A 13524-nucleotide genomic window follows, 5' to 3' on the forward strand; every position below is an offset into this window, starting at 1 on the left:
ACTTTCTTGGAAAGAGATGGGGGAACACATTCAAACACATATATTTACTAAGATTGTTTCCCCCAAGACCACCAGTGAATTAATCTTTTGTTTTTCCCTCTTGCAAAGTATCAGACATTCTTTACAGAAAGCTCATAAAACATAAACAACTAAAAGACAAACAAACAAACAAAAAACCTCACCCACAATCCCATTCACTTAGAGGCAACTCTTAATACCAGAGGATAGAACACCCTACCTTTTAATTGCCAGTTTAAATTATTATCATTTTCATTTCTGTCAGTTATAGCATACACATAATTTTAAAAGTCTAACTGTGGGGGCTTCCTAGGTGGCGCAGTGGTTGAGAATCCGCCTGCCAATGCAGGGGACACGGATTAGATCCCTGCTCCAGGAAGATCCCACATGCCGCGGAGCAACTAAGCTAGTGTGCCACAACTATTGAGCCTGTGCTTTAGAGCCCATGAGCAACAGCTATTGAGCCCATGTGCTGCAACTACTGAAACCCACGCGCCGCGCCTAGAGCCCGTGCTCCACAGCAAGAGAAGCCACAGCAGTGAGGAGCCCATGCATCGCAACTAAAAAGAAAGCATGCAAACAGCAAAAAAAAAAAAAAAAAAAAAAAGACCCAACACAGCCAATAAAATAATAAATAAATTAATTTAAAAAAAAAGTCTAACTGTGAAAAAGAAAATGGTACCCTGCCTCATCACTCCCCATCCCTAGTTCCGTTTTCCAGGGGTAAATCTGTTCAAATATGTTAACTTTGTTCTGGTAGCTACTTCCATGTTTTTAAGCAATTTGCTTTTACTAGTATTACATGACCTACCACTATTTGATAATCGCTATTTTCTTTTGTTCTGGAAGGTGAGGCTGTACCTCTCTTACATTCTCTCCACTTGAACTCCCTCAACCTTCCAGTGTAGAAACATCACAGGCTTTTGTTAAATAAATATTCAGAGTTCACACTTTTTTTGACTATGTAAATATTGTTCACTGTGAAGTTTACTACCACTGGCTCTACCCCTTTCAAACTGTGTGACCTTAGGCAAGATGCTTGACCTTCACCTCTCTGAGCCTTAGTTTCTTCAGGGGTAACACTGGGATGATAACATCTCCCACTGGGCCCCTCCCACCTGGCCCCTCAGCTGTCAGTCTAGCCCAGGCCCCCACCTCTTCCCGAGCAATTTCCAGGGGATTCGAGTCTCTTCCCTTCCATGCTCTATGAGCCCAGATCCTTGCCCACACGCTCCTGGTCTTCCCCTTCCTCCCTGGTCTTTCCTTCTAAGTCTCTCTGCTGGTTCCCCTACTTGGCATCAGAGTGCCCTTGAGCTGAGGCCTTTCTTCTTCTCCATGTCCTTTTCCATCTGCACTCAGCCTCAGGGCAATCTCATCTAGTCTCATCTACAGGCCAGTGATGCCCAAGTTTATCTCTCTACCCCACCACTCTCCAAGTCCCCAACTCTATATCCAACTGCCGACTGGACAGCTTCAGTTTACACATCATACAAGAGCCTGCAAGGGCCCCACAGTGTCCCTTCCAGCCAACCTGCCTCTGTGGAGCATGAGGTCCAGGGACACACTACTTTGGGGCATTTCACTCAAACCCTGGAAGGCAGAGGTGGTACCATGTACATCTTGTATTCTAGAGCCCTGTAATCAGTAGTCACTCAAGCAATGAGAGCTAAGGAGCAGCAGACTCTTGCTAAGCTCCAGGCACGCGGCCCCAGGCTGGGCACTGGGTCACAGAGCAGGGATATACTGTAGGCCTGGTCAGGCGGTCCCGGGGGAGGGGAGGCAGATGCCCTCTCCCACATTGTTTTCTTCTTTAAAACATTTCTTACCCAGTCCAAAGGGAGTTCAACTCAAGGATGGAAGATGCCTTAGAGGACTGGGGCAGGGAGGGTGGGGGGGACTCGAGGGAGGGTGGTGGGGGGAGTCAAGGGAGGGAGGGAATACGGGGATATGTGTATAAAAACAGATGATTCAACTTGGTGTACTCCCCAAAAAATAATAAATAAATAAAAAAAATTTAAAACAAAACAAAAAAAAAACAAAACAAAAAAACCATTTCTTATCCAAGTATAATATACTTACAGAAAAGTGCACACAGCCTGAGCATACACCTCAGTGAATTTTCATACTGAACATGCCTGTGTAACCAGAACCTGAATCAAGAAATAGGGCATTGGACTTCCTAGGTGGCGCAGTGGTAAAGAATCCGCCTGCCAATGCAAGGGACATGGGTTCGAGCCCTGCTCTGGGAAGATTCCACATGCCACGGAGCAACTAAGCCCGTGCGCCACAACTATTGAGCCTGTGCTCTAGAGCCCGTGAGCCACAACTACTGAGCCCATGTGCCGTAACTGTTGAAGCCCACATGCGTAGGGCCCGTGCTCCACAACAAGAGAAGCCACTACAATGAGGAGCCTGCACACCACAATAAAGAGTAGCCCCCGCTCGCAGCAACTAGAGAAAGCCCGTGTGCAGCAATGAAGACCCAGCACAGCCTAAAAATATATAAATAAATAAATAAATGTATAAAAAAAAAAAAAAACAGGGCATTGCTGACCCCCAGAAGCCTCTCACGCCCCCTCCCAGCCACTCCTCATCCCAGGGGGACGCTGTTCTGAGTTCCAACCACATGTGATTTTCCCCGTGTGGGACTTTCCTGGAAAGGAAACACACAGCCTGGATCTTTGATGTCCGGCTTCCTCACTGGGCACTGTGTTTGGGGGTGTCCTCCTCGGTGTGGAGTGTGAGTGGGGATGCTCCCTCCCCACTTCTGCACGTGGTCCATTGTAGGAATGGACCCATGTACTCATCCATTTCACTGTGGAGGGGCAGCCGCACCCCACTCAGCAAGCCCATTAATCCCACCCACGTCGTTGCCATCCAGACAGCGGGCCCAAGGCCACCCCCAATTCAGACCATCCGGTCTCTGGGCCTGGAGGGAACTGCCGACCTCTCTGGGCACAACCTGAGCTTCACCTCCTACAGAAAACATTCCTGGGCTGCCCCAGCCTCCAGTGGGATTTTCCTTGCTTTATTTTCTACGGACTCGGCAGCCAGGTAAGTGACTATACCTGAGAGCAATCGAGGTCCCTTGTGTTTCAGTAGCATTTTATTATGGCATTTACGTGGTCATTATTCCAAAGAACAGAAGAGGAACAATATTAGGCCCAGCTTGCAAAGGAAAAAGCAGGCTCCACCTGCTCTGGCCACAAGTCCAAGGACACCTGGCAGTCAGGAGGTGGGACAGACACCCAGGCCTCGTAGCACCGAGCTGGGGTCTCTCCCACTTTGTGCTGCTTGGACCTGCACCCGTGAACACATCCTCTCTCCACAGCAACGTGAACCCTTCAGGATAGACCCTGGGTCCTACTCTTATTCCTCTCCTCTCCTGCCCCACACCTTCTAACTCTCAGTACAGGGCCAGGTAGGAGAAGCAGCCCAGATGGACCTTGTCAGTCAAGGTCTATGCGATGACTAACAAGCGAGAGTGTGTGTAGGCGGACGAGAGCCTGAGTTCAAAGGCACAACCAGGAATCACCACGTGCACTGAGTCAGGGTCAGGGCTCTTTGCGGCAGGCAGGGAGTGGCCATGAGGAGAACCAAACCCCGATGTGGAGGACCAGAGTGGGCTGCCTCTTTGGAGCCTTCATCTCTCTGAACTTCAGTCTCTGCACATGAGCAATGGGAGTAACGACAGCATCCCAGCCAGCGGCCGACGGGGGCAGAATGAACAGCAAACACCTTGACTCCAACAGGGCCACACTGGAGGAAGCAGGTGACTGAGCAGAGGCTGCTGGGACCTCGTTTTGGTTTCACAAACAACTTCCACTGTGGCAACAACAACCAAGAGATCTTGAGAGGATCAGATGACGGCTTTGACCCACAGGGAGATCCGTCCTGGGCTCCTTTCCTTCAGACACGCATGTCGCAGCTGGGAGGAGCCCTCCAGGAGACAGTGGGTGCCTGTGCTTGTCTGTGTCCCGAGACTATTCACCTCAGACTGCTTGCTAGGAGGACAGGACACGTCAAACACAACATGTCCAGAACGGAGCTCCCGCTGGCCTCCCTTCTCCAGCCTGCCCACCCTGAGGCAGGGCAACACTTTCCTTCTCCCAGGCTCTTCCGAGGCATCCTCGATTCTTTCTCCTTCTCTCACAACCCACACCCCACCTTCTAGCAAATCCTGTCCACTCTGCCTTCAACTTATTAGGCTGAACTATGTCAAAGGGCTGTATTCGACTCTTTCTAATCTATAAAAAGGCATCTTCGCCTGGATTTCCCTGATATACCCAGGATCCAGCAGCTTCTCTCCACCCCACTGTCTCACGTGGATTGTGGCATCGCCCCCTCCCTGGGCTCCCTGCTTCCACTCCTGCCACTTGCCCAGCAGTCCCCTCCAGCACAGCGGCCGGAGGCAAGTCTTCGTGAAATCGAAGCCAGACGTCTTAACGATGCACCATGTCACTCCTCTGGTTAAAAGCTGCCAAGGGCTCCTCATTTCATCTAGGGTAAAAGCCAAAGTCTCCAAGGGGCCCTCGAGACCCTCAGTATCTGCTCCCCCATACCTCAGCTCCCCCACTCACCCCACCCGCCTCCTGGCCTCTGCGTGGTCCCCAAACGTCAGGCCTGCACCTGCCTCAAGGCAGAGGGGATGTGCCTCGGGCCCTTGTCACCTGAAAGCTTGTGCCTGGATGTCACCTTCTTCTGCAGGTCCACCCTGACCTTCCTAATTAAAACTGGAACTGTAACCCCCATCCTGCTCCTGCATCCCCATCCCTCTGGCCTGTCCTATTTTTCCCAGAGCCCTTATCACTTTCTAGGGTAGTATATAATTGAGTCATGTCTTATGCTTCGCACTTTTCTATCTTCTCCCACTGGAATACGTGTTCCGTGAGGACCGGTTTCTTGGTTCTGCTGCCCGTCGTATTCCTCATTTGCCTGGAACAATCCCTGGCACAGAGAGGGCGCTCCTATGCATTTCATGAACAGAAGAAAGAATGAATGAACAAATAAATGAAAGTCACCCTCCACAACCCACTTCTGCAGCTGTATGCCCAGGAACACAGGATGCTCTCTCTTTGACACCAAGGCACCTGAGGGGTCTCTGACCCAAACAGAGCTAAGTATAAGGACAGGGCTGGTGGAGGGCACTTCCTGGATCCCATGATACTTCCTGAAATCCCACAGGGCAGGATGGGTGAGCCCTTCTCAAACCACTGGCTCCCAATTCCCATTCTGAAGAACATCATTTGGGCTGGGACCTGAGCCCACAGCCCCTCACCCTCTGCCACCCACACAGTTTCCATGGCAACAACAGCTACCTTAATAATGTCATTCAACAGCTGGACGGGGCTGATAAGCTCTGGCACCCAGAATGGGCCACACAGCAGGAGCCCCCTCATGGGCACCAAGACTGAAATCCCTGCACATCCCAGCAAGGGACACATGGCAGTAAGGACCACAGAGTCCTCTGCCCCAGCTGCCCACAACGCCTTTAAGGACTTCCCAACCCCGGAGCCCCAGGCTTGTTGATAGCCTCTGTCAAGAGAAGAGTAATGACTTCCTTAATCCTGTGCCGTGGGGAGAAGAGATCAATTCACAAGTTCATTTATCTCAGCAGAAATGGAGGTGCAGAAAGGGCAAGGGCCTGTTCACACGCGCTCACTTCCCCTGGCTGGAACTGCAGCCTTTGGAAGGGCTTGGGGGTAGGAACGGGGGCACAATCTGTGGCCCACAGCCTGGCCAGGCTGTCTGCTTCTGAAATGAGCCTTGCCAGCCAGCAACAACTTTGGCTATTTGAGCACCACTGTGTTCCAAGACTGTTACTTGATGTTCACAACAGCTGAGACTCACAGCTGGAAAGTGATTGGACCCCGTTCCCATGGGCTGATGCTGGGACTTGAACCCAGGCTGTGCCGCTCCAGAGTCCCAGTCCCCGTTAGGGTTCCAACATGACATCCCACCTTGGGGATAGAACACATGCGTCCAGATCACTTGAAACATCCAAAATCTCCTTTCAGCCATACATCCTGCCCTCAAGTCACCTCCTTGCTTTGCTTCCTCTCACAGAGCTGAGGGGAAGGGACTGCCATCACAGGGTAACAGACCAGCTGGCGTTCTGGGAGCCACTGGACTAGAAACCTGAACACCCAGTTAGAAGGAGAAATCCAATCCCAGGATTAGGCCCCTGTTAGCACCCACTCCCAGCCCAGCACCACCACCTGGACCCAGCACTGGACACAGGGACGGCTCTGGGTGGGGGAGGGGAGGGGCCCCGTCACAGAGCAGTGGCACATCCAAGTCTTATCCCCTCTCTCAGGGATCCTGCTGCACCTGTTGCCCCGGGGACAGCCACACAGGGAGGGGTGGACACAACTCAGGTGCTCTGATCCTGCCTTCTGGGCGGGTCAGCTGGCAGGCCCCACTCAGACCTCCCACCCTGGGCCGGCCCTATGCTCCAAGACCATTTCCTGGTCAGGGGACCAGCAGACCAGCTTGGCAAAGTTCCCTCTCAAATGCCACTTCCTTGACTCACTTCCTGTGCTAAGTCTCCAGCTCTCCAGGTCAGGTCCGGGGCAGCGGGGGAGCAGCAGAATTTGGGAGAAGCCAGCCTCGGGCCACAAGGGACCAAATCTTTCTACCAGAAGCCAGAAGCTCAGAGGCCCAAAGTGGTCCCGCACCAGCTTTGTTGCCCCAGATGGGATGCAGAGAAGGGCTTCTACTTCTCCTGGCCCGGCAGGGAGGACTGCGTTCTTGGCAGGGGTGAGGTTTGGTGTCCATTAGCTCGAGGGGTGTCTGCCTCCTACCCACCTGCCTCACCACAGAGGCCCCACCTCTGCCAGCGTCTCCAAAGCTTTGGGGGTCATTATCTTCATGAGAGTCCAAGCACATTGAAATCAGAGCCTCATCTATTATTCATGCATTACGGTGGCCACTTATTCAGGCTGTGCAATGACCCTGGAGGAGGCCAGGGACGCCCCTGATACCCTGAAGCCCTGAAGTCCGTAGGGCCCTAGTCGTACACCCTGAGGCTCAGCCCCTCAGAATCAGCACTGGGCCACTAGACCTGAAGGAGGTCCCAGAGGCCACCGAGGCCCAGCTGGAACCCGAAGGGCGAGTAGTCTGCCCAAAGTCACACAGCTAGTGAGGAACAGAATGGCACTAGCTGAAGCAGCAGGAGACACACAAGCTCCAAGGCACGAGGGCTCTGCCCCTCCCTAGGGTCGCTAAACCATCAAGGGAACAGAGAAAGCGCTGGCGCCTGGCCAGTGGGAGAGCCACAGGACTCCACCACGAGCAGCTACTAGGAAATTCCACGTCGAAAGTGGGGAGAGAGCCAGGGAAATCCGGAAATCTGAGGAGGAACTGCTGAATCTCCTATTGGCCACATCTTCCCACTTCCCAGCTGGTCGCAGAATTTCAGGGCAAGACCCTGCCTCCTTCCTCTTTCCAACATCCCCGCCAAGTGCCACTAACCCTGTGCTTGAACCGTCTAGTGATGGGGAGCTCACGATTTCCGAGGCAGGCGATGCCACCTTTGGACAGCTCTCTTGGTTAGGACCTTTGCATTTCTAAGCCCACATCACCCTCCCAGGAACTCCCTGGAGCCATCAGATGAGAGCTAATTCTGCCAACAGGTCAAGACCTCCAGAGGGCAAACAGCCCCCAGGCCCTTCCTCTGTGCACTCTCTTTACCACCTGGGTGCTGCCCTATCTCCACGGCTCAGAGCAGAGTAATCCTCCAGGCAGGGGGCAACATGGTGCAGCAAAGGGACACTTCCAGCTTCTCTGTTCTAGAGGCATCTCTGGCCTGATCCCTGGGCCATTTGGTCACAGTTCATTCTCTTGGAATTTATTTACAGGAAACTCCCAAACATGATAAGAGACATTGGTAATCCACCCCAAAGTGGGTAAGACGTAAGAGAGAGACAGTCAAAGAAAGGATGAATCACTCACCCAACACACAGTGTGTGTGCACATGTCCAGGGGTCCCTTTGGGGCTCCTACCCTCGCACTTAGCTGGGGCTGAGGTGGATGGATTTAGCCACAAATTCCCCAGAAAACAGCTGAAATGGGAGCCCATAGCCCTACAGCCATGCCAGCCCCTTTCTTGTAAGTCTTCCCAAACCTAACACCTCCTTCTAACCTCATCTCTCTTTCTCTTTATTCCTCACAGGAATATCACAATCTGTCACCAATGGAGAGTTTTAAGCTCTCAAATCATTTCACATTCTCTGTCTTATTTGATCTCCACAACAGTCTTGTGCGGTGGTTAGGAGATGGGTTATTTCCCCATCTCACAGGTGGAAAAACTGAGGCTGTGAGGATAAGCTAGCAAAAAGGCTTGGTAGAGTAAACAAGTGGTCCAGAGGGGCCTGAATCATGTCCCCCTCCCCCACCTTTTCACCCTTAGCTCCGGTATTTCCTGGCTGCCCTGAACTACTTCCAACAAGGTGGGTCACCCACAAGCCCCTAAGATAAAAGGTTCAGGGACAAGTATACCTGAATAATACACAATGAAAATAAGATGCAAAGTAGCACAGCACTAATCAGTAGTCCTGAACTCCAGGCCTTTGCAGTAACTGAGCTAGAACTGAAGTTATAGCTCCGGCCTCTGGGCCTCAGACTCTGCTCCCCTTGTCTCAGCCCTGCAAACCCTCAGAGGATGAGCTGGGAACCTTCCTGCTTTCTCCCACCCCACCTCCAGTTATCAGCCACACTGGGTACCTCCTGGAACAGCTTTCAGGAGCCAAAACGAAATGTGGAAGATGGAAGGTGTTTAAACATTGAGGGGAAGAGGAGCAGTCCGCTCCCTTGTCATTTGAGGTATCCATGCAGAAACCTCACGGGAGTCACCCTTTGGACCTAACATAGATGAGTTGATTTCCATGGACCCTGAGGTTCTCAGAGGAGGTACACACAGTTCATGAGCAACAAGAAGTTCAGGGACCAGGGAGTCCAGAAGCCCAAAGGTTCATAGGTAGGCAATGGCAAAATTGGAACCATATCTCAGGGTCCTGCTTCCCAGTCCAGCACTCTGTAGCTGATTGTCTTGTGACCTTAACAAGTCCATTCCTTCAGTTTCCCCAGTTCCGTAATGAGGGGCTGGGCCAGCTGCTCCAAGCGCCCAAGCTCTGACCCTCTTGGATTCGCAGTATCATGGAAGGGTAGAGCCAAAGGACCTCGAAGCTGAGAACAAGAAAGGAGTCCTGAGTTGCCCAACTCTTGGTCCCTTGAAGACTCTCCCTGCACAGTCCTAAGTTCTCAGGGTTATCTGTCCACCCAGGAATTGATCACAACTGCCCCCTTAATTTACAAGTCCTACGCCTGGCCACCTCAGACACCGTGACCATGACATAGCCACATCAGCCAGGCTCAAGTGGCAGTGAGAGGAAGTCTACTCTTGAGCCAAAGGGGCAACCTCTGGACTCTAGTAACAAGTGACCAGAGGCTGGATGACAAATGGAATTCCTGTGGCAAGTCGGGCAGTGCCAGAGAAGTTGCACCGTCTCTGATTAATCATTAAGTGACCCAGAGAAAAAGAGAGATCCTGAAAGATACATTTTTACCCCATTCCATGGGGTATTTCATTGCCCCATCTTTCAAAAATCCACGTAACCGGGACTACCCTGGTGGTGCAGTGGTTAAGAATCCACCTGCCAATGCAGTGGACACGGGTTCAATCCCTGGTCTGGAAAGATCCCACATGCTGCGGAGCAACTAAGCCTGAGCATCACAACTACTAAGCCTGCGCTCTAGAGCCTGCGAGCCACAACTACTGAGCCCGTGTGCTGCAACTACTGAAGACCGCGCACCTAGAGCCCATGCTCCACAACAAGAAAACTACTGCACTGAGAAACCCGCGCACCGCAACAAAGAGTAGCCCCCTCTCGCCACAACTAGAGAAAAGCCCACGTGCCACAATGAAGACTCAACGCAGCCCAAAAAAACCCCCATGTAACCCCCCTCAGTCCAGCCCAAAGACAAACCAAGAGTAGGGTTCCTGACTGTATACACACACACATGCACACACCCACACAAGCACCCCCACCCTCCCTCCCCTCACCATGGATAACACACACTGGACACACGCAACGCCAAGCACATATATACAAATACTTGAAATGGGAAAAAAGATTCAGAGATTGGGATTCTGAGGCCCAGGATTTGAGACCAGCCTATGCTGGGCAGCCCCCGGATGACCACTGACAAGCCCCTTGAATCTGAGCTCATCTGTAAAATGGAGACACACCGCCACGTGCCTCCCAGAGCTGCAATGGTGATCAAGGGAGCTGCTGTTGAGGCGGTTTTGAAAGCTGTGAGATAGCTCTTGGGCTGTCTACATAGACTGCACTGGACCTGTGCTGGGGGTCTGGAGTCAGCAGCTGGGGGTCTGGAGTCCCTTCTTAGGAAGGGATCTGGCCTGTGAATCAGAAGGCCTGCCTTTTTTATCTCAGCTCTGTGTTCCTCTAACGGGTGGACTTGGAGCAAATCTCTAGGCCTCCCTTTCCCCCGTAAAAGGACAGGTGGGACCATGAAATCTGGATATCCTGTACCTGTAAGGGCCTGCCTCCAGAGTGAGGTCTGCCTCTCCCTCCTGAGGTCGGGGCAGTGAGGATCGCCTGCTCTCTGGTGCCTCTTGCCCAGAGGAAAGAAGGGACCCTTCCCAAGAAGGCAGGAACCACTTAAGAAGGGGGAAGTCCAGTGGAGCCAGCCTCCCAAAACACCTGGTTGCCCAGGTGTGGGTGTGGGCATCCGAGTCCTAGTCCATGGGGCAGGTGCTGAACGGTCATCAGGATCCAGTAACGGGGAAATGCCCCTTCTGCACCCTGCAGTCAGCCTCAGGGAGGGACTGTGGTCAGCGGGCTAGTAAGGGCACCTTCTGAATTCAGGATGCCACCCACCGAGCCCTCGAGGAGCCTAGTACTTGGCTTTCCCAGCCTCTCTCATGCGGCTGGGGAGGACAGGCAGGTCCTGGAAGCCACTAGGGACCTGGCTCTGGGCAGTGCCAACAGGCCCCCGCCCAGCATCACATCGCCCCCTCCCCGGGGCTGTCCTAGTGCTCGCTGGTGCGCACCCTCAGTCCCGGGACACCTCCTTACCCAGAACTTGGAGCCATGCTCCCCGGAGCCACACAGAGCGTCCATCGGGCCGGCACAGGACTGCGAGGAAAAAGAGCATGGCCCCCTATCAGCCCGGAAGCGACCTAGGTCCCGCCCAGATCCGCCTCCGGCCCCACGCCCCGCCCCGGCCCGCCCATCCAAGCCCTTCCCCCAGGCCCTTTGGGTCGAATTGCAACAGCGCCTCCACGAAACTGCGCTGCGGCTTCGGGAGGGATTTTGGGACAGGGGTATGCGACCATTGACACAGTGACAACCCCTTCGGGTGGCCACTGGGCCATGCCGAAGACACGCCCCAGAAAGATGAGGCTGATAGGGCTGGAGCAGCGTCTGTTTCCAAGGAGTACACCCCCCCTCCCACCGCGCTCGACTCTGCAGAGAGGGGGGGTCCCCAGGAGTCAAGGGACATGAAAAGGGACTTAGCGAGACTCCCTCCTCGTCACGTTTATCTCTGAATGTCAGTCTCCTCATCTGTGAAGTGGGAAGAGCGGTTCGCCCCGACAATCCAGAGGCGATCTCTGCTCCACAGGTTGTGCGGGAACTGGCAGACACCAGCGCACAAAGCGCAGGTGTGCTGTACGCCTAAGGAGAGAGGGACGGGTGGGGGTCCCAAGGGCATCCAGAGGGCGGCTTCCCAGGACTCTCCTAAACTGCTACCTGCCTGAGGTTCTGGCCCTCCCCGATTTTGCACCTGCTGCTTCAGCACCACTCCTGCCTCCCCTTTCCTGTCTGTAAAACAAGGATGATTACAGTACCCACGTCACAGGGTTACTCTGAGGATTAAGTGGGAAAGGTAAGTAAAGCAGCAAGCACATCTCCTGACGCCTTTAGTAGGCATCCACCATGTGTTAGTTTCCTCCACTTCAGCCTGGTCAGTGTGGGGGATGGGCGGGCGAGGCCCAGGAAGGGCCCCACCTTAGCACATTCGTCCTGAGACTGCGTCTCCATGTTCCGCATCTGTGAAATGGCTTTGGGGTCCTTGGCCTCCTTTTCCTGCTTGCCACAGCTTGGCTTTCTGGGAATCCTCCCTCCCTCTGTTTTTCACTCCCCCAGCCATCCTCTCTTCCCTAAGGGGATCCCAGAAGCCAGTCCACCACCCCTCGGGGATGAGAAGGAATCCTGCGTTCCCCTGGCACCTCCTCCCCTGCGCTTGCCTCCCAACCTTGTTCCTGTCCTCACGGCCTGCCCAGGGGATTCCTTCCCTGCACTTGTTCTTAAGAGAAGGTGTGTTCTTGCTTGGCTGCTCAGCAGCAGGTGCAGGTGGGTGCCAGCCAAAGAGCACAGGAGCAGCAGCCACCTCCTGTCCCTCTGGGCAGGCAGGAAGTCACCCGAAGGAAGTCTCTTCAGCCATGGGCGATCAGAACAGGGATGTGGGCCGGCATGAGCTGGGGGGTGGGAGCAGGGTGGACAAGACTCCCCCGTGCCCAGGCCGTGCATGCGGGCTTCTCCTCCACCACTGGCCAAGTCCTCTCAGCCCTTTGTCTGCCCCCGTCCCCTGCACTGACCCAGTGTCCCAGCCCCGTCAGACTCTAGAGAGCTTTCACACTCTTGTCGCAGTGTGTCTTGGGTTATATTTAGTCGTGAAGAATCTGTCTTCTCTGCCTGTCTGAGAGGTCCCGGAGGGCAGGGATCGACTGAGTCACCTCCAGCCTCCCTCCACACTGTGGGCAGAACCTTTAGTATACTGTAGTGTACTGTGTGATAAGCCCCTTGACGTCCCTGGGACTCGGTGTCTTGAGCAGCTTGGACAAGATGCCAGCTAAGGTCTCTTCCCGTCTCGCTGGTCTAGGCTTCTATGGGGAGCAGCTGGGGATCCTCTGCCAACCCTGCCTCTAGGTCGGGGCTAGGATGCTTGGGTTCTGTCCTCAGCATTGTGGCTGCAGCACCATCCCCTGTGGCCCCAGCTTTCTCATCTAGCTGCTGGAGAGCCATCCCCAAGCCTGTGGCATTGGGTGGGAAGCTTCGAGATCGTGGTGGGATACCTGGCAATTCTTGCCTTCTTCCATCTCATCTCTCTTGAGGAATTCATTGGGAGTTTGCCCTCCCTGGCCCCTCATGGAATGTGGCCCCTTTCACACAGCCATTGAATAACAACTTCAGTATTCCTAGGACATTATGATTTTGGTCATTCTTACCAGAGCAAGAAAAGTGAGGCCCTGTGTCATCTCACCTGCAGAGGCAGGACGAGAACCATGTCTTCTGAATGTTGGGTTATTTCTATGCATCCTCTGGGCAGGATGCATTTCCTGTATCCTTAGCTGCTGCACTCATGCCCTCCCCTCTCAAGATTGCTTGGCGTAGTACTCTCCTCCCTATGCCTCACCTCCCTTTCGGTTCCTGACAAACACTACTCATTCTTTTTTTTTTTTTTTTCAATTTGAAAGCAGTC

General features: G+C 53.5%; 1 protein-coding gene across 5 annotated transcripts in view; it reads right to left on the reverse strand.

The window, feature by feature from the left end:
- Positions 1-11214, reverse strand: part of LOC130839762 (ATP-binding cassette sub-family C member 3-like) — a 42790-nt gene extending 31576 nt beyond the window's left edge. For 4 of the 5 annotated variants that reach the window (XR_009049888.1, XM_057714153.1, XM_057714150.1 and 1 more), the window contains exons 1-2: positions 11118-11214; positions 4873-4985 (exon numbers count right to left, since the gene is read on the reverse strand). Coding sequence is in view for 4 of the 5 variants with exons in the window: in XM_057714153.1 (XP_057570136.1) it covers positions 4873-4985; positions 11118-11196 (192 nt within the window). In the remaining variant the exon portion in view is untranslated. The remainder of the gene's footprint in view (positions 1-4872; positions 4986-11117) is intronic. The other variant, XM_057714154.1, reaches the window with a different exon arrangement.
- Positions 11215-13524: the final 2310 nt, after the last annotated feature.

The sequence above is a fragment of the Hippopotamus amphibius genome, chromosome 17 (assembly GCF_030028045.1).
Source record: "Hippopotamus amphibius kiboko isolate mHipAmp2 chromosome 17, mHipAmp2.hap2, whole genome shotgun sequence".
Classification (NCBI taxonomy): domain Eukaryota; kingdom Metazoa; phylum Chordata; class Mammalia; order Artiodactyla; family Hippopotamidae; genus Hippopotamus; species Hippopotamus amphibius.